Below are 23411 nucleotides of genomic sequence, written 5' to 3'. Positions count from 1 at the left end.
GATGCCCCCACCCGCCAGCCTTGGCAAGCCAGAGGGCACCATGGATCTTGGCCCTTGGTTCACTTTGCCTGCGGTGGATCCGCACAGCCCTCCTGGGGTCACGACGGACCAGGGGACAGCTGGAAAGGCCTAATGCTATCTGGGGTGAATACCGAGGGACTGCCTAACTTTGGGCTCTTTTGGGAGGGTGGAGATTTCTTGGAGTTGGGCAATGAAGCAATCCCACTACCGCCAAGCTAAGCCTCGCATCCACCATCGCCCAAGGATTGCTCTGGGCAAAGGGAACGCCACCCACTCCTCTTGACCTCCGCCCGCTTCACCCTCCTCGGGAGCAGCCAGAACGGAAACCGGAGATTCTGTGGAACCACAGAAGAGAAACTAAAGGCAGATTTTATGGCTGGGAGTATAAGCGGAGGTGGGGAGGAAGCCCTCCGTGCTCAACCCTGGCAGCAGACTTAACAGCTGGCAACACTATCCCAGCAGACGAGGAGAGGGGGTGTGAAGAGATTCCCGGAAGAGCAGTCCACACTGGGTCTCTAGAGGGAAAGCTAGAGGGGTTGGGTGGTGCATCCCTAGGCGTGAGGACGGCTGTCCGGGAGGAGCCCCGTGTGGAACAAGGCCTGCGTCTGAACCCATTACCTTGTACCTACCCCCGTCCGTGCTCGGTACGGTGGTTGGCCCAAAGCTCAACAAATACAATTATTGAGAATGTCTGAGGCTATCCGACTCACCGGTGGGCAGCAGACCAGCCAGCTGATGGTTCTGACGGCTGACAGCCATCACATGGTTCCTCTAAGCTGGAGGCTTCTGAGTTTGTCCGTCCCCATCCCCCGAGCTTGGCTCCTTTTCACCTCCCCACCCCCGCCGTAAGCATTTTCACACTAGAAACCTCATTCTGCTCTCACTGCAGCCCCGTGAAATACGAAGAGGCGGGTCTCACCCCCGTCTCTTTCACAGAGGAAGCCCAGAGAGATTCGATGATTTGTCTGAGTGAACCAGAACCCGTCTCAGAGTCAGAGCCCATCCCCGGAAACCGGCATCTCTCCACCAGTGGCGACCGCGATCCCAGTGCGAGGGAGCGCAACCCGCCCTCCCCGCACCCTGCCTGTTCCCACGACAGAGCCAGAAACCAAGCCCCTGTGGAGGGGAGGGGGGCGGGCAATGGGCACAAAGTTCTTTAATTCTCGAGAAGCCAGGAGCTGCCCCGCTCCCCTTCTCAGTCAAGTGCAGATCGTTCTCTTCGGACCCCCGCTTCATTTGATCAGGTCCTTCACGCGCCGCCAGCCGTCCTGAAAGTACATGCCGGCCCTGGTGGGGGCCACGGAGAGCGCCGCCATCGCTGCCTGCACTCCTGTAGGGAGATGGGAGAGGGCCTGGGTCCCCGGTCCCCAGCCCCCCCGCCCCCTAGTCCATCTCCCCCAACATTTTACGCGTGACCCGGCGGCAGCTGAGACTGCCGGGCGCCTCCAGGGAGGGTCTGGTACTGCGGAGTCCACTTTTAATCACGAAAGACTATCCTCATGTCAGCCCCCGGCCTGCTCTCCCGCTCCTCCCACCGCTGGATTTCTTTTAAGGGTCCAGCACCGTTTGGAGCCGACGGCTTAACCGCCCTGCCCTGGCCATCAGGTATAATAATAATGTTGGTATTTGTTAAGCGCTTACTACGTGCAGAGCACTGTTCTAAGCGCTGGGGGAGATACAGGGTAATCAGGTTGTCCCACGTGAGGCTCACAGTCTTAATCCCCATTTTACAGATGAGGTAACTGAGGCCCAGAGAAGTTAAGTGACTTGCCCACAGTCACCCAGCTGACAAGTGGCAGAGGCGGGATTAGAACCCATTACCTCTGACTCCCAAGCCCGGGCTCTCTCCTCTTACAGATGAGGAAGCTGGGACCTAGACAGGCTAAAAGACTTGCCCAAGGTGTCTCAGCAGGCTGGGGGAGAGCCAGGTCTCCCGTTTTCCTGACTCACGCTCTTTCCACTAGACCATGCACACCCTTCATCTGCCCAACCCCTACCCTGTTGCAGGCTGATTTCTTTGAGGTTCCGATGCCACGTGTCTGAAACCTTAGTGGGAGATGCGTTGGGGGCTGAAGGCTCATCTCCCCCGCCCCAGCTCCATCCCACTGGGTGACTCTGTGGGCACCAGCCCACCCCTGCACCCATCCATCCTTCTCACACCCACAGAGAGATGGATGCAGGAGGTGGGACACAAGAGGGGAGAGAGCGGGAATCGGGAAAAGCAGGGTGACGGACAACTCAAACTGTTCCCGCCCTGAATTCCTTACCTGAATTCCAGGAGCTGCCCAAGGAAAAGCTGATTTGGGGAACAGCTGGGAGCTGAGGAGAGAGGGGATGGGGGCGGGGTGTGAGGGGATGGGGTGGGGAGGTGGGGGGCAAGAATATGAGCCTTACCCCAGGAGTCCCTAAGGGGATCTGGCTTGCCCCACTGGGGGTCAAAGGAAATCAGACAGAATCCCTGCTCTGCCTCTTCCCCTTTCCAGGGAGGGGGGAACCTCACGTTTCATCATCTGCCCAATGGGGAGATTATGCCTCCCTTCCCTCTTTTCCACTTCCCACCACTTAAACTCAATGGGAAAACAATCTGGGGCATTAACAGGCCCAAGGAGGCTTAACCCATTTTCCAACCACCTCACCCCTCAAGTACCTCTACACCCGTCTGCCGGCTTAAGTAAGCGCCCCACTCCCTGAGGGCCGGAGGCACCACCTCCCGAGCCTTCTTCAGAGCGGCTTCTCCCCGATCACCGGACCCCAGCAACCCCTCTTGGTATACCAGGTAGACAGTCCCACCAGCCACACCGCCCTTGACCAGGAACCTAGTAGGAAGGAGAAGAAAAGGGAGAGGGAGAAAAACATTAGACTAGGAGCTCCCCAGGGGTCGGGGCCAGGCCTTTTACATCTAAGGGAAGCAGCTTGGCTCAGTGGAAAGAGCCTGGGCTTCGGAGTCAGAGGTCATGGGTTCGACTCCCGGCTCTGCCACTTGTCAGCTGTGTGACCGTGGCCAAGTCACTTAACTTCTCTGGGTCTCAGTTACCTCATCTGTAAAATGGGGATTAACTGTGAGCCTCACGTGGGACGACCTGATTACCCTGTATCTCCCCCAGCGCTTAGAACAGTGCTCGGCACGTAGTAAGCGCTTAACAAATACCAACATTCTTATTATTACCCCATGTTCCTAAGTGCCTAGTACAGTAGGCCCCCACACCAAGGGGCTAGGTGCTATAGCAGATTCAGCATGGCCTCGTGGAGATAATAATGATGGCATTTGTTAAGCGCTTACTATGTGCAAAGCACTGTTCTAAGCGCTGGGGAGGATACAAGGTCATCAGGCTGTCCCACGTGGGGCTCACGGTCTTCATCCCCATTTCACAGATGGGGGAACTGAGGCCCAGACAAGTGAAGTGACCTGCCCAAAGTCCCGCAGCTGACGAGCGGCCGAGCCGGGGTTTGAACCCATGACCTCTGACTCCCAAGCCCGTGCTCTTTCCACTGAGCCACGCCGCTTCTCGTCAGAGGACCGAGAGCCTCATCCGTGAATCCCGGCTCTGCCACTTGTCAGCTGGGTGACTGTGGGCAAGTCACTTCATGTCTCTGTGCCTCAGTGACCTAACCTGGAAAATGGGGATGAAGACCGTGAGCCTCACGTGGGACAACCTGAGGACCCTGTATCTCCCCCACTGCTTAGAACAGTGCTCTGCACATAGCAAGCGCTTAACAAACACCAACTTTATTATTATCATCATCCAGCCTCCACCATTTGCCTGCTGTGTGACCTTGGACCATACGCTTCTCTGGTCTGGGCCTCAGGTTTTCCCATCTGTAAAATGGGGAGTCAAGATCTGTTCCCCCTTCTACTGAGACTGAGCTTTTGGGGGGGGGGACTCGGGCTGTGGCCGACACTATTATTTTGCATTTACTCCAGTGCTTGGCAAGTGGTAGGCGCTGAGAAATACAATTATTATTGGAAAGCCAACACAAGGCCGTCTCCGGGTGAACTTAAGGGGTGGGGGAGGCTGACCACCGAGGTCCACAGAGAAGAAACAAGGTTTCGCAACGGCGGAGAGCGGGAGGGGGCAGGTCGGGTTAAGCCGGAGGGAAGTTTCCAGGCAGTCCTGGGGGTCGAAACACCCGAGGGGGCGACGGAGGATGCCTGTGCTCTGGGCCTCCGAACTTAACCCTCCTTCTAATGCCCCCCTCGGGGGCAATCCCTCCCCCTCGGCGAGGGGCCGCATTAACTAACCCGCCCTTCCCTTGGGGAAGGAGAAAGAAAACAGGCGGGGAGAAAACACGGCTGGGCCCTCCACCTTTTCCATCCCAAATTCATTCATTCAGTCGGATTTATTGAGCGCTTACTGTGGGCAGAGCACTGGACTAAACGCTCGGGATGGACAATTGGGCAACAGATAGAGACCATCCCTGCCCGATGACGGGCTCGCAGTTTAACTGGGGGAGCCAGACAGATAAAAACAAAACAGCGTGGCTCAGTGGAAAGAGCCCGGGCTTGGGAGTCAGAGGTCATGAGTTCGAATCCCGGCTCTGCCACTTGTCAGCTGTGGGACTGTGGGCAAGTCACTTCTCTGGGCCTCAGTTCCCTCATCTGGAAAATGGGGATTACCTGTGAGCCTCACGTGGGCCAACCTGATGACCCTGCATCTCCCCCAGCGCTTAGAACAGTGCTCGGCACATAGTAAGCGCTTTACGAATACCAACATTATTAAGACAACATCATCACGATAGATAGAATCGAGGGGATGGACGCCTCATTAACAAAATAAAGAGAGCCATAAAGATGAGCAAATGAGCAGAGTGCTGAGGAGAGGGGGAGGAGCAGAGGGAAAGGGGGCTTAGCTGAGGGGGAAAAGGGGGAGCTCTCGGGGCCTCTCCCACCCGAACGGAGGGGAAAGGCGCGGGAGGGATAAGGGAGGTGGGGAAATGGGAGCAAACCCGTTCGCCTCTACTGACTTGACCACGGGCCAGAGGCGAGGCGCCATGATGGATCTCCTCCCGGGGCAAGGGCACGGCGGGCCCGACTCCACCGCTTTTCCCGCCCCGCCCCCTCCCTTCTCGCGAGGACGGCGACCCTCGCGCGCCCGGCGCCGCGGAGCCTACTGGGACATGTAGTTCTCACCGCGGCCCTTCTAGCCCTCAGTAAATAGCCAAGAACGCGGGATCCCCGAATGTGCCCATTTCTTCGATGAAGAACTGCCACCCCACGGTTCCGTTCCCCAAAACACAAGTAATAATAATAATAATAGCGTTGGTATTTGTTAAGCGCTTACGATGTGCAGAGCACTGTTCTAATAGCTGGGGTAGACACAGGGGAATCAGGTTGTCCCCCGTGGGGCTCACAGCCTTCACCCCCATTTTCCAGATGAGGGAACTGAGGCACAGAGAAGTGACTTGCCCACAGTCACACGGCTGAAAAGTGGCAGAGCAGGAAACACAATGGCCTGGTGGAGCCAGGGTCTGGGAGTCAGGCCCTGAGTGAGTTGATAAGCATGGGCCTGGGAGTCGGGGTCATTCATTCATTCAATCATATTTAATGAGCGCTTACTCTGTGCAGAGCACTGTACTGAGGTCATGGGTTCTAATCCTGACTCTGCCACGTGTCTGCTGGGTGACCTTGGGCAAGTCACTCCCCTCAGCTAAGCTCCCTTTCCCCCCTCCCCTCAGCACTGTGCTCATTTCTTACCCTATTTATTTTGTTAATGAAGTGTCCATCCCCTTTGTTCTATTTATCACGATTAAGTTGTCTTGTTTTTGTCCGTCCGTCTCCCCCAGTTAGACTATGAGCCCGTCAAAGGGCAGGGATTGTCTCTATCTGTTGCCCAATTGTCCACTCCGACCGCTTAGGCCAGTGCTCTGCACATAGTAAGCGCTCAATAAATACTATTGAATGAATGAATGTGCCTCAGTTACCTCATCTGTGAGCCCCATGTGGGACAGGGACAGAATCCGACCCAGGTTGCTTGTAATAATAATGAGGGTATTCGTTAAGCGCTTACTATGTGCCAAGCACTGTTCTGAGCACTTGGGTAAATGCAAGGTAAGCAGGTTGTCCTACGTGGGACTCACAGTCTTAATCCCCATTTTACAGATGAGGGCACTGAAGCGTAGAGAAGTGAAGTGACTTGCCCAAAGGTCACACAGCAGACAAGTGGCAGAAGCGGAATTAGAACCCACATCCTCCGCCTCCCAAGCCCGTGCTCTTTCCACTAAGCCACATTGCTTCCCCAAGCCACGCTACCCACTCCGCTGCTTAGTACAGTGCCCAGCCTGTAGTAAGCACTTAACAAATACCATAATTTTTATTATTATTACTCCCAGCTCCGTCACTTGCCTGCCGGGTGACCTTAACTTCTCTGTGCCTCAGTTTCCTTATCTGTAAAATGGGGAATTCAAGATCTGTTCTCTCTCCTACCGTGTGTGAGCTGTGTGTGTGTGTGTGTGTGTGTGTGAGCTGTGAGGCACGGGGACTGATGATCACATCTTGTACCTACCTTGACATATAATAAATACTTAACAAATACCACAATTATTATTATTATTGCTAATATCATCAAGCCTGTGAAAGGGCAAATGGCATCCTCCCATTACCCAGCCCTCACCCCGTCTGAGTCGTGAGCAACGTGACACAGCTTCCCCTAATGGTAGGAAGGAGAGGGAATGACGAGGAGTAAAAGGAGTTGGAAGTAGGAGAAAGAAACATTGCTCTTAATCAATCAATATGATTAAGTGAGTGCCTGTTGGTCACAGAATGCCATGCTAAGCACTTGGAAAAGTGCAAAGGAAGTAGAACTCATCTCCACTCTAGTGTGGCCTAGTGGAAAGAGCACAGGCCTGGGAGTCAGAGGACTTGAGTTCTAATCCCAGCACCACCTCTTTTCTACTGTGTGACCTCGGGCAAGTCATTTAACTTCTCTGAGCGGTATTCATTCATTCATTCATTCATTCAATAGTATTTATTGAGCGCTTACTATGTGCAGAGCACTGTACTAAGCACTTGGAATGAACAAATCGGCAACAGATAGAGATGGTCCCTGCTGTTTGACGGGCTTATGGTCTAATCGGGGGAGACTGACAGACGAGAACGATGGCGATAAATAGAGTCGAGGGGAAGAACATCTCGTCAAAACAATGGCAACTAAATAGAATCGAGGCGATGTACATTTCATTAACAAAATAAATAGGGTAATGAAAATATATACAGTTGAGCGGACGAGTACGGTGCTGAGGGGATGGGAAGGGAGGGGGGAGGAGCAGAGGGAAATGGGGGGAAAAGAGGGTTAAGCTGTGGAGACGTGAAGGGGGGGTGGTAGAGGGAGTAGAGGGAGAAGGGGAGCTCAGTCTGGGAAGGCCTCTTGGAGGAGGTGAGTTTTAAGTAGGGTTTCGAAGAGGGGAAGAGAATCAGTTTGGCGGAGGTGAGGAGGGAGGGCGTTCCGGGACCGCGGGAGGACGTGGCCTGGGGGTCGACGGCGGGATGGGCAAGATCGAGGGATGGCGAGGAGGTGGGCGGCGGAGGAGCGGAGCGTGCGGGGTGGGCGGTGGAAAGAGAGAAGGGAGGAGAGGTAGGAAGGGGCAAGGTGATGTAGAGCCTTGAAGCCTAGAGTGAGGAGTTTTTGTTTGGAGCGGAGGTCGATAGGTAACCACTGGAGTTGTTTAAGAAGGGGAGTGACATGCCCAGATCGTTTCTGCGGGAAGATGAGCCGGGCAGCGGAGTGAAGAATAGACTGGAGCGGGGCGAGAGAGGAGGAAGGGAGGTCAGAGAGAAGGCTGACACAGTAGTCTAGCCGGGATATAACGAGAGCCTGTAGCAGTAAGGTAGCTGTCTGGGTGGAGAGGAAAGGGCGGATCTTGGCGATATTGTAAAGGTGAAACCGGCAGGTGTCGGTAACGGACAGGACGTGTGGGGTGAACAAGAGAGACGAGTCAAGGATGACACCGAGATCGCGGGCCCGAGAGACGGGAAGGACGGTCGTGCCATTCACGGTGATAGGGAAGTCTGGGAGAGGACCAGGTTTGGGAGGGAAGATGAGGAGCTCAGTCTCGCTCATGTCGAGTTTTAGGTGGCGGGCCGACATCCAGGTGGAGACGTCCCGGAGGCGGGAGGAGATGCGAGCCCGAAGGGAGGGGGAGAGGACGGGGCGGAGATGTAGATCTGCGTGTCATCTGCGTAGAGATGGTAGTCAAAGCCGTGAGAGCGAATGAGTTCACCGAGGGAGTGAGTGTAAATGGAGAACAGAAGAGGGCCGAGAACTGACCCTCGAGGAACTCCAACAGTTAAAGGATGGGAGGGGGAGGAGGCACCAGCGAAGGAGACCGAGAATGACCGGCCAGAGAGGTGAGAGGAGAACCGGGAGAGGACGGAGTCCGTGAAGCCAAGGTGAGATAAGGTATGGAGGAGGAGGGGATGGTCGACAGTGTCAAAGGCAGCAGAGAGGTCAAGGAGGATCAGAATGGAGTAGGAGCCATTGGATTTGGCAAGAAGGAGGTCACGGGTGACCTTAGAGAGAGCAGTCTCGGTAGAGTGGAGGGGACGGAAGCCAGATCGGAGGGGGTCCGGGAGAGAATGGGAGTTAAGGAATTCTAAGCAGCGATTGTAGACGACTCGTTCTAGGATTTTGGAAAGGAAGGGTAGTAGGGAGATAGGGCGATAACTGGAGGGGGAAGTGGGGTCAAGAGCAGGTTTTTTTAGGATGGGGGAGACGTGGGCATGTTTGAAGGCAGAGGGGAAGGAGCTATTGGAGATTGAGTGGTTAAAAATAGAAGTTAAGGAAGGGAGGAGGGCAGGGGCGATGGTGAGAGGGAATGGGGTCCGAGGCGCTGGTGGAGGGGGTGGCACTTGCGAGGAGGGAGGAGATCTCCTCTGAGGATACTGCAGGGAAGGATGGGAAAGTAGGGGAGAGAGTTGGTGGGGGGGAGGGGAGAGGCGGAGGGGTGACTTTGGGGAGCTCAGACCTGATTGTGTTGATCAGCAGTAGTTCCCTCATCTGTAAAATGGGGATTAAGACTGTGAGCCCCAAGTGGGACAACCTAATTACCCTGTATTTACCCCAGCGCTTAGAACAGTGCTCTGCACATAGTAAGCGTTTAACAAATACCAACATTATTATTATTAGAGAAGCAGTGTGGCTCAGTGGAAAGGGCTTGGGCTTGGGAGTCAGAGGTCATGGGTTTGAATCCCGGATCTGCCACTCATCAGCTTTGTGACTGTGGGCAAGTCACTTAACTTCTCTGGGCCTCAGTTCCCTCATCTGTAAAATGGGGATTAAGACTGGGAGCCTCATGTGGGACAACCTGATTACCTTGTATCTACCCCAGTGCTTAGAACAGTGCTCTGCACATAGTAAGCGCTTAACAAATACCAACATTATTATTATTATTTGTTAAGCAATTATTATGTGCCAGGCACTGCACTAAGCACTGGGGTGGATACAAGCAAATCACTTTGGACACAGTCCCTATGGACATAGTAAGAGTTTAACAAATACCATTAAAAAAAAAATCCATCTCCACAGGGAGTTTACAATCTAACAGGGGAGACAGACAAAATAATTTCACATAGGAAGAAGAAATGCTCAGTAATTCTTGTGGTATTTATTAAGTGCTTTCTATGTGCTATGCAGTGTACTAAGCACAGGGTAGATACAAGAGAATTAGGTTGGACACAGTCACTGTCCCACACAGGACTCCCAGTCTAAGGAGGAGGGAGAACAGGTATTAAAACCCTATTTTACAGATGAGGAAACTGAAGGCCGGAAAAGTGAAGTGACTTGCCCATGATCACACAGCGGGCAAGTGACAGAATTGAGATTAGAATCCAGGCCCCCTGACTGTCAGGCCTGTGCCCTTTCCACTAGAGAAGCAGCGTGGCCTACTGAAAAGAGCCTGGAAGTCCGAGGACCTGGGTTCTAACCTTGGCTCTGCCAACTGCTTGCTGTGGGACCTTGGACAAGTCACTTAACTTCTCTGTCCCTCAGTCTCCTCAACTGTAAAATGGGGATTCAATACCTGTTCTCCCTCCTCCTTATGACTGTGAGCCCCACGCGGGACAAGGACCGTGTCCGACCTAATTGACTTCTACCTACCCCAGCGCTTAGAACAGGGCTTGACACATAGTTAGTGCTTAATAAGTACCATAAAGCAAACAAACAAACACTAGGGCACACAGTTTGTGTCCTGAAGGCACATTATGAGGACCTTGCTAGCAGCTGACATTCTTTGTCAGAAATAATGTTTCCCCAGAGGGAGCAATCCTAAGGGTTCACAGATCCTGTTCGTAAACTCATAAATATTAACACATGTAAATTAATATGAACAAAAGGGCAATGAGAGGTTGTGAGTGCGAAAGAGAGAGAACCTTCCCTGGGGAGAAGAAAAATTAGTGAGGGAAAGCTTCCTGAAGCTTTCATGGGGGCATCAAAGATGGGAAGAGCCGTGACCTGCCAAATTTGAAAAGGGAAGGAGCTCCAGACAGAAGGAAAGATGTGAGCCGGGGGTTGGAGGCAGGAGAGTCGAGAACAAGGCCCAGTGAGTAGGTGAGCTCCGGAGGAACAGAGAGTGAGGTAGGAGGAGTGTGGCTAGGTGGAAGGGAGAGAAGGGACGTGGCCCCTGGGCCACGTCCTCCCGCGGTCCTGGAATGCCCTCCCTCCTCACCTCCACCAAACGAATTCTCTTCCCCTCTTCAAAACCCTACTTAAAGCTCACCTCCTCCAAGAGGCCTTCCCACACTGAGCTCCTCTATTCCCTCTGCTCCCTCTACCCCCCACTTCTCCTCTCCGCAGCTAAACCCTCTTCTCCCCCCTCTCCCTCTGCTCCTCCCCCTCTCCCTTCCCATCCCTCAGCACCGTACTCGTCCCCTCAACTGTATATATCTTCATTACCCTATTTATTTTGTTAATGAGATGTACAGCACCTTGATTCTATTTATTTGCTATTGTCTTAATGAGATGTTCATCCCCTTGAGTCTATTTATTGCTGTTGTTCTTGTCTGTCTCCCCCGATTAGACCATAAGCCCATCATAGGGCAGGGACTGTATCTGTTACCGATTTGTTCATTCCAAGCGCTTAGTACAGTGCTCTGCACATAGTAAACGCTCAATAAATACTATTGAATAAGAGAACTGATAGAGAGCCTTAAAACCAATGGTCTGGACTCTCTGCTTGATGTGGAGATGAATGAGCAACTGTTGGAGGTCTCTGAGGAGTGAAGAATCCTTATAGAAAGATGATCCTAGGAAGTGTGGAAACCAAACCTTAACCAGGCTCACTCCATTTTGTTGTCAGCCCCCATTTTATATTAATCTACTTTGTTTTTCTAAATCATGCTTCGGCCACACCCGTCCCGTTGTCAATTTCAGCCATACTTTCTCCTATTGTCAATTTCAACGATACTTTCCCCTGTTGTCAATTTCAGCCCCACCCTAGCATCAGTTAAGAAAACTACAGCGACGCTTGATTGGATCCTGTTGTCGGGGTGAAGGCACACCACTCCCAAACCAGACTAGAACTGGCTCCCTCTCCCGCTTTCCCCCTGTACAGATCTGTATTAATATTGCAGTAAAAAACTCCTTGTGTGGTGCTGCTGTGCCTTCATTTTTTTGTTGTTGAACTCGACACAAGCACAGGATGAGGTAACTGAAGCACAAATAGGTGAAAAGACTCACCCAAGGTCACACAGCAGTCAAGTGGCAGAGCCAGGATTAGAATCTACCCCAGCCCATAGTAGTTGCTTAACAAATCAATTGATCAATTAATGATTAATGTTTAGAGTGCTTTATTAGGGTCTTAAATTCCACTATTATCACTTGGAGTAACCACTGGAGGTTTCGGAGGAGCCTGTCCCCGCTGCTCACTTCTCGTCTTTCTCCTTGGCAGGAATGGACTTGTTCAGTGCTCCTGGGGTGATAGTTGCATAATTGGGAAAATAGGGGTGGGGGCAAGAGATTCTGCAGAGGAGAGCTCCGCCCAGCCTTACCCAACCCTGCCCTGGGCAGAGAAGCTGCGCTTCAGTCCCTTTGCTGCCTTCAGACTCTCTACCTGTCCCTCCTGCCAGCCGCCCCCCAAAATCATAAGGTAAAACCCGGGGAACAGCAGGGAGAGGGGGTTGGGGAGACCTCGGCGTCTCTGCTGGACTGTTTGGGGGTGGACGTGAGGTCCAGGAGTGAGTCGGACAGGGAGATGAACGCCCGAGTATTCAGCCGTAAAAATGCGGGATGTAGCGGAACGTATACCCAACTGGGAATCGGGAGTCCTGGATTCTAGTCCTAGCTCTGCCACTGACCCTCCTGCATAACCTCGAAACTCGGTTTTTTTTAACTCTCTCCCTGGGTGGTTGTGAGGCTCAAATGACATCAGTGATGTAAAAGGGCTTTGGGAAAGTCAAAGCGCCTTACTTTCAATCATTCATTCAACCGTATTTATTGAGCGCTTACTGTGTGCAGAGCACTGTACTGAGCGCTTGGGAAAGTACAATTCAGCAACAGATAGAGACAATCCCTGCCCACAGTGGGCTCACAGTCTAGAAGGGGGAGAGACAGACACCAAAACAAGTAAATGGGCATCAGTGACGACAGTGTAAATAAGCAGAATTATATATACACATTAGTAAAATAAATAGAATTATAAATATGTACATATATACCTTCCTCCTGTCTCTCCCCACTCCAGTCTATTCTTCATTCTGCTGCCCGGATCATCTTCCTACAGAAACAATCTGGGCATGTCACTCCCCTCCTCAAAAACCTCCAGTGGTTGCCTATCAACCTTCACACGAAATAAAAACTCCTCACTCTTGGCTTCAGAGCTCTCCATCACCTTGTCCTCTCCTACCTCACCTCCCTTCTCTCTTTCTACTGCCCACCCCGTACACTCCGCTCCTCTGCTGCTCACCTCCTCAAGGTACCCGGTTGTCGCCTGTCCTGCCGTTGACCCCTGGCCCACGTCCTCCCGCTGTCCTGGAACGCCCTCCCTCCTCACCTCCGCCAAACTAACTCTCTTCCCCTCTTCAAAGCCCTACTGAGAGTTCAGCTCCTCCGGGAGGCCTTCCCAGACTGAGTCCCCTTTCCCTCTGCTCCCCCTCAACCCTCTGCTCTTCCCCCTTCCCCTCAGTGTTCTGCTCATTTGTATATATTATTTATTACCCTATTTATTTTGTTAGAGGTGTATATCTCCTAGTTTCTATTTATCTTGATGATGATGTCTTGTTTTTGTTTTGTTCTGTTTCGCTTTGCCGTCTGTCTCCCCCGTTTAGACTGTGAGCCCGTCTTTGGGCAGGGATCGTCTCTATCTGTTGCCGAATTGTACATTCCAAGCGCTTAGTACAGTGCTCTGCACATAGTAAGCTCTCAATAAATTGAATGAATGAATATACACACAAGTGCAGGGGGGCGGGGGGGTAGAGCAGAGGGAGCGAGTGGGGGCCATGGGGAGGGGAGCAGAGGAAAGGGGGGCTCAGTCTGGGAAGGCCTCCTGGAGGAGGTGACCTTTCAGTAGGGCTTTGAAGGGGGAAGTGCTGGCTGGGCAGATGTGAGGAGGGAGGCCGTTCCAGGCCAGAGGCAGGACGTGGGCCAGGGGTCGACGGCGGGACAGGCAAGAACGAGGCACAGTGAGAAGGTTACAGATGTGGGGGTCACATTATTATTATATTTTCCAGCCCCCCTGGTGAGGAGGTTTCTGACCGGCTTCAGCTCTGACCTGCTCTTTCCACTAGGCCATGCTGCTTCTCTTTGATTCACTGTCTTCTCACATTCAGTAAGGCTAACTGATTTAACTTTTACTTGAGAAGCTTCTTTGGGTAAAGGAAGCAGACTTGACTTTGTACCACCCGTAAATATAATTCAGTATTCGACTGATATGGCGGTGTGACCCGGTGGAAAAAGCACTAGCCTGGGAGTCAGGGGACCTGGGTTCTAATCCCTGCTCTGCCGTTTACCTGCTGTGACCGGCTTCAGGCAATCAATTGATCGTATTGATTGAGGACTGTGCGCAGATCCCTCCCCTCAAGGAGCTTCCAATCTGGCCCGGATTGTTTCTTTCCACAGCATGGCCTAATGGATAAAGCACAGGCCTGGGAGGCACAAGGTCATGGGTTCTAATCCCAATTCCCCCACTTGTCTGCTCTGTGACCTTGGACAAGTTACTTCACTTGTCTGTGCCTCAGTTAACTCATCTGTTAAATGGGGATTGAGACTGTGAGACCCCACGAGGGACAGGGACTGTGGCCAACCCGGTTTGCCTGTATCCAGCCCGGCGCTTAGTACAGTGCTTGGCACATAGTAAGCACTTAATGAATATCACGATTGTTATTCTTGTCTCCCACCTACCCATCCCATGGCAGACAATTGTCTGGTTCCTTCCCAGATCCCCTCATCTCACTCTCCTGTATCTGGGTTTCTCAGTAGGTTGGAGGGAATTTGGCTCTGAGAGAGAGGATGATTGGGGCTGGATGTCAGGGGGGTGAGGGGGTGGGAGCGGTGTTCAACCACCGGCTACCTCCCCTCCCCCTTCTCCTCACTGCTGGGGTACTGTGTGGCTTTGGGAAAGTCTCTCGCCCTCTCTGGGCATTAATAAATCATCCCTGCTTTCTTCATCCTCCTCTCTCCCAGGAACGTCGGGTCTAAGTAATGCTTAGCTGTCTTTCGACGATAGTGCCACGGAAAGAGTTCAGGTGAGTGAACATTATTATTCTACTAAGTAGGATTAGCGATTCATATAGTGGAACATCCGAGATCCAGATGTCTGAATGGTCTCTTGGCCAACTGTCCCCCGTCCCCCCCCCCCCCGAGTGCTACTAAAAGCCCAGCTCTTCCAGGAAGGTTTCCCAGATGAACCAGCCCAGGTCTGGTTGCCCCAGTAGCCACTGAACCCTTGGGTCCATGTATGTGTCTCTGTGGTGTGGCTTCTTAATAATAATAATAATAATAATAATAATAATTGTGGTATTTGTTAAGCACTTAATATGGGCTAGGCATCTGTACTACGCACTGGGGTGGATACAAGCCAACCGGGGTGACCACAGTCCTTGTCCCCGCATGGGGCTCCCCAGTGTGCAGCTGAAGTAACTGAGGCCCAGAGAAGTGAAGTCCCTTGCTCAAGTTCAACTCAGCAGACCGGTGGCAGAGCCGGAATTAGAACCCAGGTCCTTCTGACTTCCAGATCCGTGCTCTATCCCCCAGGCCGTGCTGCTTCCCCTGCTTCTTAGGGATCCTTCCTAGGTTTGGAAGTTTTCTGGGGTCTTTGCTGATGCTTGGCTGTCCTGACCCCACCATCGGACTATCTTCCCCCGTGAGGAGAGGGACCAGGTCACCATTCCCCGGGTTCCTGGCCTGAGCTGCAGCCCCTGTGGACTGAGCCCGCCCAGCTGCCTCCCTTGTGCTCCCCTCATGCCTGGGTGACACAAGTTCCTCCCCGCCGTCCGGTGATCTTCAAGCTAAATGACAACTCTCCTGCCCCCCGGGTCCTAGCCCCTCTGTCCTGGCATGGGGGTGCTCAGGAGTGGGTTGAGGGGATGGAGAGGGCTTACCCCACTCGACAGCATCAAGACCTAGAAGATTTTCTGTCCAGGGTGGTGGAAGGGGGGGGGGGGAGGGTCAGGCGGCTTCCAGGTGACCTTTGCTCCTCATTGACTGTTGTTGGTCTGAGTCCACAGCTGCCAGTGACGCCTGCCAAGATGGTCAGGGCGGCCTGCAAAACTCTCATCCTCACTGGGCTGGGGGCTGTGTTGCTGGCCTGGTACTGGGGAGAGTCCTTCGATCCAGGTCAGCTTGTGTGTGTGTGTGTGTGTGTGTGTGTGTTTGGGGTGGGGGGACACGGGGGCACTGGATGTTTTCTCCTCTCTCCCGCCCTACCTGGAGCCCCATTCCTGGAGCCTTCCTGGCCTCTCCGCCCCCCTGCTCACGGACGGAGGTTGACCGTCCCCTCCCAGCCCTCAACCCGTCTCCCCCTTCCTCCCCCAGCCCGTGTTTCTGGAGCCAAAGTCCTGCTGACAGGAGCCAGCGCAGGCATCGGGGAGCAGATGGCCTATCACTACGCCCGGCTGGGGGCCCACATCGTGCTGACGGCGCGGAGGGAGGCTGTGCTGCAGAGGGTGAGGGCACGGGAGGGGCTGAGGTTGGGGGAGAGGTCGAGATCTAGGGGATGGCACCCCCTAGGAAGACCCCCAAGTTGGGGTCTTTCCAGCTCTGCTGGAAGCTCTGGGTCTTGTGGGAGTCCTGGGCCGGGGGGGGGGGGGGGGGCCGGTGCAAGGCCAGAAGCCCGGCCCGAAGGGCTGTGGGGGTGGAAATAGTGGCTTCACCCCCCCCCCCAGTCCAGCTGGGGACCAGGGGTGGGGGGCGGGAGGGGTGCGGGTCATTCACTCATTCATTCAATCGTATTTACTGAGCGCTTATTGGGTGCAGAACACTACTAAGCGCTTGGAAAGTACAGTTCAGCAACAGATAGAGACGATCTCTGCCCAACAACGGGCTCACAGTCTAGAAGGGAGGAGACAGACACCAAAACAAGTAAATAGGCATCGATAGCATCAATATAAATAGAATTATAGATATATCCACATCATTAATAAAATAGATTAATAAATATGTACATATATACACAAGTGCTGTGGGGCAGGGTGGGGGAGGGTAGAGGGAGGGAGTCGGGGCGATGGGAAGGGGAGGAGGAGCAGAGGAAAAAGGGGGCTTAGTCTGGGTCCCCATGACTCCCCATCCAGTTGGCATTTAGGGGTGGGGAATCCAGGCCCTTTTTGTCCGGGAGCCCCAAGGTGAAGGGGGAGACCCCTACGATCACCCCATCATTCATTCATTCAGTAGTATTTATTGAGCGCTTACTATGTGCAGAGCACTGTACTAAGCGCTTGGAATGTACAAATCGGTAACAGAGACAGTCCCTCCTCTTTGACGGGCTTACAGTCTAATCGAGGGAGACAGACAAGAACAATAGCAATAAATAGAATCAATAATAATAACAGAATAATAATAATAAAAAGAATAGAATCAATAGAACCATCCCTCATCTTTTGTATATATCTGTCATTTCATTTATTGGTACTGATGTCTGTCTCCCCCATCTAGACAGTGAGGTTGTTATGGGTAGGGAATGTCACTGTTTATGGTTGCATTGTACTCTCCCAAGCGCTCAGTACAGTGCTCTGCGCACAGTAAGCACTCCATAAATACGACCGAAGGAACGAACTAATGAATCTATGGGTGGAACTGTCCCCAACCTCTTCTCAGGTGGCCGAGACGTGCCGGACCCTGGGGCCTGGGAAGATCCACTACGTCGCAGCTGACATGGCCTTGCCTGACCAACCTGAGCGGGTGGTGCAGTTTGCCCTGCAGAAGCTGGGTGAGCACAGGGAGGGAAGGAAGGGTGGCTACTGCCCTGGGCCTGGAGCTGGGTCGGGTGTCCACCGCAGACAGCGCCTGAGCTGTGAACGCAGAAGGGTGAGCATCCTCTGGGCCACCGACGCGACCAACGTCCGTGTGTTCGTCCCGTGGCCAGCGGATAGAGCCCGGGCCTGGGGGTCAGAAGGAATCCCGGCTCCACCACTTACCTGCTGTGTGACCTTGGGCAAGTTACTTCACTTCTCTGGGCCTCAGTTACCGCATCTGTAAAACAGGGACTAAGACTGGGAGCCCCAAGTGAGACGTGGAAGGTGTCCCACCTGATTATCTTGTATCTACCCCAGCACTTAGTACAGTGTCTGGCAAATATCATAAAAAAAGGGGTAGAGGCCCGTTGTGCCTGCCGGGGGCTGGGGAGGAGCAGGTTGGGCAGAGCTAAAGAGTCAAAGGCACCCCTCCTCATCCCCGTGGCCAGAAATCTGGGGGAGGGCACCACCCCCCTGGCCCCCACGGAGCTGGCATGTGGGCATATGTGCCCTGGTTGGGGAGGTCGGGGCGGGGGTGAGACTTCGCCTGGCCTGGCAGACGGGGCTTCCCTCTGCCGACAAAGACATAGCCGAGAGAGTTGGGGGAGGGGGCTCCCTCAGCCCAGAGCCGTGGCTCCTGCCGACCTGCTCTCTGATCCCTTCCCTCCGACAAGCGCCCGCTGGAAACGGCAGAGGATTCAGAACCCGGTGCGTGTGTGAGTGCTGGAGGAGTCTTCATGACAGTGGGGTGGGGGTGGGGGTGTCTCTGGGCTACAGGAGGATTGGACTACCTGGTGCTGAACCACATTGGTGATAGCCCGTACCGACTGTGGGATGGCAACGTGGCGCACTTGCACTGGCTCCTGCAGGTGGGTACCGGGGGGCTGGGGAGGCGGCCCGTGGGGTCCTGCCATCTGGCCCAGGGTGAGGGGAGCAGGACCCTCCCTCCCGCCCCCGCTGCACCTCCGTCAGACTTAGTGCCTTTTCCTCAACCTCTGCCCATTTTTCCAGGTGAATTTCTTGAGCTACGTCCAGCTGGCCTCCAAAGCCCTGCCCACTCTGACCAAGAGCAAAGGCTCCGTGATTGTCGTCTCCTCTCTCCTGGGTGCGTTTCTACTCGTGGCCGGGGAGAAGCCCCATTTCCCTCTTTGTCCCTGCGCCATCCCTTGCCCGCCCCCAAGCAACTCAGACTACAGGCCGGTGGCTGGGGTGGGAGTTGGGGGGTGGGGGGGTGACTCGGGGGGCTGATTGTCACATGTACCACACTTGCCTGGCCCTCATAGGGATCCCTGTGCCCTCCGCCAGGCCCTGATTTTCTGTGGAAATAGGAGCTTCTGCCAGGCTGAAGGGAGGAAACTTGGGTAAATGTTCAAGTGGGGGTGGGGGAAGGTGTTCTCCACGACCCTAGCCCCAGCTCTCCCTCTTCCCCCACTCCCCAGGGAGGATCCCCACCCCATTCTCCACCTCCTACACGGCCTGCAAGTTCGCACTGGATGGCTTCTTCGGCTCCCTGCGGCATGAGCTGGCCCTGCGGAAGGCAGACGTGTCCATCACCGTCTGCATCCTGGGGCTTGTGGACACCGAGTCGGCCATGGGGAAAGTCAGGTGGGTAAGGGGCGCAATAGGGTGGGGGTTAGGGGCTCAGTCTCCAACCCAGTCGGGGGGCGGTGGGGGCGGGGGGGGGGATAAGGGAGGATGTTTGGAACCCTTGCCCTTAGGAGGTCCAAAATGCAGTGTTCCAGGCAACCAGTCCATCGGTGATATTTATATTGGAGAACGGGCCTGGGAGTGAGAAGGCCAAGGGTTCTAATCCCGGCTCCACCACTTGTCTGCTGTGTGACCTTGGGCAAGTCACTTCACTTCTCTGGGTCTCAGTTACCTCATCTATAAAATGGGGGTTGAGACTATGAGCCCCACATGGGACAGGGACTGTGTCCAACCGGATTTGCTTGTTGTATCCACCCCAGCGCTTAGCACAGTTCCTTACACATAGTAAGTGCTTAACAAATACTATTATTATTGTTATTGTTCCTAATCAAGTGGGAGAGTCCAATACGAGAGAGTTTGCGGACAGGTACCCTGCCCATGACAAGCTTACAGTCTAGGGGGGAAGCCAGACCCGAAAATCAGTTACAGTTAAGGAACAAAGGCAGAGCGTAAAGCTACGGACAAAAGTGCGGTGGGGCTGAGAATCGAGTGATTATCAACAGCGGCTTCACCTCCAGCTGGAACCCGGGTCCTGGGGGAGAACATAAAGGGTCCTACCACCCAGATCCCCTCTCAGGGTCGCACCTGGAGAGTTTCCAGTCCTCTACCAGTCACGACTACGGGAGGGAGAGTCAAGCAGAGGCCTACCCGTTCCATTCCTAGCTTGGCCAGCGGCTAGCGAGCGGAAGGCAATCGGCCACGAGTCAAAACTCACCGGTGCTGGGCAGCAGAGGCACGGGAGAGAGTCGGGGGCAGACTCGCTTACTGCACGGAAGGAGGCGACGGTAAACCGCTTCCGTATTTTTACCACGAAAACTCGACGGATACGCTACCAGAACGACTGCGGATGGAAGCAGGGCGTTCTGGGACAGATGTGTCTTTGGTGTCGCTATGGGTCGGACACGACTCGCCAGCATAAGACCACAACGACCACCCAGATGGAACTGGCACCCGGGTGCAGAGAACCATTATGGGCCGTGATAAGCAGCGTGGCTCAGTGGAAAGAGCCCGGGCTTGGGAGTCCGAGGTCATGGGTTTGAATTCTAGCTCTGCCACTTGTAAGCTGTGCGACTGTGGGCAAGTCACTTCACTTCTCGGTGCCTCAGTTACCTCATCTGTAAAATGGGGATTAAGACTGTGAGCCTCATGTGGGACGATCTGATGACCCTGTATCTCCCCCAGTGCTTAGAACAGTGCTCTGCACATAGTAAGCGCTTAACAAATACCAAAATCATTATTATTATTATTCGTTCGTTCGGTCCAATCGTATTTATTGAGCTCTTACTCTTGTGCTCAGTACTAAATGCTTGGGAGAACAGAACAGTAAACAGACACATTTCCTGCCCACAAAGAGTCTGCGGTCTAAAGTTGGAGTATAGTAATACTTATTCCTATCGACGTCTGTCTCCCCCTCTGGACTGCGAGCTCGTGGGCGGGGAATATGTCTGCTAACTCCGTTGTATTGTACTCTCCCCAAGTGCTCAGTAAACTGTTCTGCAGATAATAGGAGCTCTTTGATAGTAGCAGCAGTAGTAACATTTATTGAGCGCCCACTTGGTCTGGTGTGCCATACTAGGCGCTTGGTAAAATAGCGAATAACCAAGCGACGCAGTCCCTACCCACAGGGAGCTTCCACTCTAACGGAGGAGACAGAAAAACATTTGCAACTGGAGTGGGCAAAATAAAGAAATTAAGAGGATATATATCCAATACTCTTGATGACTGCTGAGGAGGATATTAGTAAGTTCATAAGTTCATGAAAAGCAGCATGGCCTAATGGAAAGAGCCTGGCCTGGGAGTCGGAGGACCTGGGTTCTAATCCCAGCTCTGCCACTTAATGACAATAATGTTGGTATTGGTTAAGCGCTTACTATGTGCCGAGCGCTGTTCTAAGCACTGGGGTAGATACGAGGTCATCAGGTCGTCCCACGTGGGGCTCACAGTCTTCATCCCCATTATACAGATGAGGTCACCGAGGTCCAGAGAAGCGAAGTGACTTGCCCGAAGTCACACAGCTGACAGGTGGCGGAGCCGGGAGTAGAACCCACGACCTCTGACTCCCACACCCGGGCTCCTCCCACTAAACCACGCTGCGTCACTTGCCTGCCGTGTGACCTTGGGTGAGTCACTTCACTTCTCTGGGCCTCAGTTCCCTCTTCTGTAAAATGGGGATTCAATACCTGTTCTCCTTCCTACTTAGACTGTGAGCCCCAAGTGAGAAAGGGAGAGTGCCTGACCTGATTATCTTGTTTCTGCCCCAGCGTTTAGTTCCAAGTTTGGCACGTAGAAAGCAGTTAACGAATAGCTCCTTGTGGGCAGGGAACATGTCTACCCACTCTGATGATGATAATACTAATAGTACTTGTTAGGTGCTTACTATGTGCCAAGCACTGTTCTAAGCGCTGGGGTAGATGCAAGTCAATCAGGTCGGACGCAGTCCCCGCCCCACGTGGGGCTCACGGTCTCAACCCCCATCTTACAGGTGAAGTAACTGAGGCCCAGAGAAGTTAAGTGACCTGCCCAAGGTCACAGAGCAGGCATGTGGTGGAGCTGGGATTAGAACCCAGGTTCTACTGACTCCCAGGCCCATACTCTATCCACTAGGCCACACTGCTCCTCTATGCTGTACTTTCCCAAGATTTTAGTCCAGCGTTCTGCACACAGTTAAGCATTCAATAAATATGATCTATCGATCACAATTATTATAAACGCTAGATTTAACCGAAAGGGACGAGATGGCTCATGGTGCTGGGAAATTAATCAAGGAAGGTCTATCGGAGGAGGTGGGGTTTTCGGAGGGCTAAATGCGGGGAGAACTGGAACCCGCCCGGTTTGGGGAGGGTGGGCGTCCCAAGCCGGGGGAACGGCGTGAGCGAGGGGACGGAGGCGGGAGAATGGAGAGCTGGGAACAGCTACGCGGTTGCCTTAGGAGAAGAGAGGAGAGAGCTAATGTGTGCAAAGGGCTACCTCCTCCTCGTCCGCGCCTCGCCTTCCCGACTGAAGTCAAGATGGCCCGTCTGGCCCTTCCCCTCTCATGGACACCCCACTCTCTCTCCCTGCAGGGGTGTGGTGGACTACACGGCCTCTCCAGCCCCCGAGGCCGCCCTGGCCATTGTGAAGGGAGGGGCCCTGAGAGCCTACAACATCTACTACCCGCCACACCTGCAGCTGCTAACCCTCATCCGCGACTGGTTTCCCCGACACCGGGACTGGCTCATCTTGAAGCAGTTCAACCACTCGGCCCCCTGAGACGTTCCCTCCCCCTCACCTAGGCGGACCCCATTTCGAAGCCCTCATCACGACAACCAGATCGGCCATCTGGGGGGGGCCGCTGCTCCCCTCCAGCTAAGGCAGCCGTGGGTTGGTGGGGAGCACTTGTGCCCCGGGTGCCCGGAAGAGGTGGGGAAAATAAAGGCGCTGTTCAAATTCAGAGCGTCGTCATTGTTCTTTGGCCCATCGGTGAGTTGCAGACAGCATCACGTTTAGCAGAGGTTGAAAGCGCACGTTTCGGACCACACCTTACGTCCTCTCTCCTCATCTGCCTTCAGCCACCTCCTGGGAGTCACTGTTAACTGTTGGAGAAGCAGCGTGGCTCAGTGGAAAGAGCCCGGGCTTGGGAGTCAGAGGTCGTGGGTTCTAATCCCGGCTCCGCCGCTTGTCAGCTGTGTGACCGTGGGCAAGTCACTTCACTTCCCTGTGCCTCAGTTACCTCATCTGGAAAATGGGGATGAAGACCGTGAGCCCCACGTGGGACAACCTGATCACCTTGTATCCCCCCCAGCTCTTAGAACAGTGCTCTGCACATAGTAAGCGCTTAACAAATATCATCATCATCAACTGTCCCTCGGAACGTGCCAATGGGAAATGGGGACAACCTCCACTTGCCTGCTATGTGACCTTGGGCGAGTCACTTCACTGGAGATTTTCAAGGGCCAGTTGACTCCCGACTCTGCCACTTGTCAGCTGTGTGACTGTGGGAAAGTCATTTAACTTCTCTGTGCCTCAGTTACCTCATCTGTAAAATGGGGATTAACTGTGAGCCTCACCTGGGACAATCTGATTACCCTGTATCTACCCCAGCGCTTAGAACAGTGCTCTGCACATAGTAAGCGCTTAACAAATACCAACATTGTTATTATAGGGGAGGAGACTGAGGCCCAAAGGAGGAGATAGGTATATTTCAGGGGTAGAAAATAGAGCTCATTTGGGGCATCGCTCCAACACCAAAATAATAATAATAATAATGGTTTTTGTTAAGTGCTTACAATGTGCCGGGCACCGTACTAAGCGGATACAAGCAAATCAGGTTGGA

General features: G+C 53.6%; 2 protein-coding genes and 1 non-coding gene across 6 annotated transcripts; 2 read left to right on the top strand and 1 right to left on the bottom strand.

Moving 5' to 3' along the window:
- Positions 1-1159: 1159 nt before the first annotated feature.
- On the bottom strand, positions 1160-5077 carry MICOS13 (mitochondrial contact site and cristae organizing system subunit 13). Of its 4 annotated transcripts, none has more exons than XM_029049934.2 (4): positions 4984-5077; positions 2669-2837; positions 2289-2340; positions 1160-1351 (listed from the first exon to the last, which is right to left on the bottom strand). In XM_029049934.2, the coding sequence occupies exons 1-4, from the start codon at positions 5010-5012 to the stop codon at positions 1254-1256; spliced, it is 348 nt and encodes a 115-aa protein (XP_028905767.1). In that variant the 5' UTR covers positions 5013-5077; the 3' UTR covers positions 1160-1253. The 4 variants fall into 4 exon arrangements, with proteins under 4 accessions (XP_028905767.1, XP_028905766.1, XP_039766352.1 ...); XM_029049933.2 differs by having other exon boundaries at positions 4966-5067; XM_039910418.1 differs by lacking the exon at positions 2289-2340.
- A 6946-nt stretch (positions 5078-12023) lies between these two features.
- HSD11B1L (hydroxysteroid 11-beta dehydrogenase 1 like) lies at positions 12024-22529 on the top strand. The gene is made up of 9 exons (XM_029049872.2): positions 12024-12096; positions 14628-14689; positions 15671-15779; positions 15978-16108; positions 17256-17367; positions 18170-18261; positions 18404-18497; positions 18832-18997; positions 22162-22529. The coding sequence occupies exons 3-9, from the start codon at positions 15692-15694 to the stop codon at positions 22346-22348; spliced, it is 870 nt and encodes a 289-aa protein (XP_028905705.1). The 5' UTR covers positions 12024-12096; positions 14628-14689; positions 15671-15691; the 3' UTR covers positions 22349-22529.
- LOC114806687 lies at positions 19667-19804 on the top strand. Its single transcript, XR_003754749.1, has one exon. It is a non-coding gene; the product is annotated as a small nucleolar RNA SNORA7 (small nucleolar RNA).
- Positions 22530-23411: the final 882 nt, after the last annotated feature.

This window comes from Ornithorhynchus anatinus, chromosome X1 (assembly GCF_004115215.2).
Source record: "Ornithorhynchus anatinus isolate Pmale09 chromosome X1, mOrnAna1.pri.v4, whole genome shotgun sequence".
NCBI classification, from domain to species: domain Eukaryota; kingdom Metazoa; phylum Chordata; class Mammalia; order Monotremata; family Ornithorhynchidae; genus Ornithorhynchus; species Ornithorhynchus anatinus.
This window is presented reverse-complemented; position numbering and strand designations above follow the sequence as displayed.

Coding starts and splice junctions, on each gene's coding strand:
- MICOS13 (XM_029049933.2), bottom strand. CDS start 5,012: ATGGCGCCTCGCCTCTGGCCCGTGGTCAAGTCAGTAGAGGCGAACGG. Junction 2,341..2,668: donor GCCGGCAGACGGGTGTAGAG/GTACTTGAGGGG, acceptor CTCTCTCCTCAG/CTCCCAGCTGTTCCCCAAAT. Junction 1,352..2,288: donor GGGCAGCTCCTGGAATTCAG/GTAAGGAATTCA, acceptor ATCTCCCTACAG/GAGTGCAGGCAGCGATGGCG.
- HSD11B1L (XM_029049872.2), top strand. CDS start 15,692: ATGGTCAGGGCGGCCTGCAAAACTCTCATCCTCACTGGGCTGGGGGCT. Junction 18,262..18,403: donor ACTTGCACTGGCTCCTGCAG/GTGGGTACCGGG, acceptor CCATTTTTCCAG/GTGAATTTCTTGAGCTACGT. Junction 18,998..22,161: donor TCGGCCATGGGGAAAGTCAG/GTGGGTAAGGGG, acceptor CTCTCCCTGCAG/GGGTGTGGTGGACTACACGG.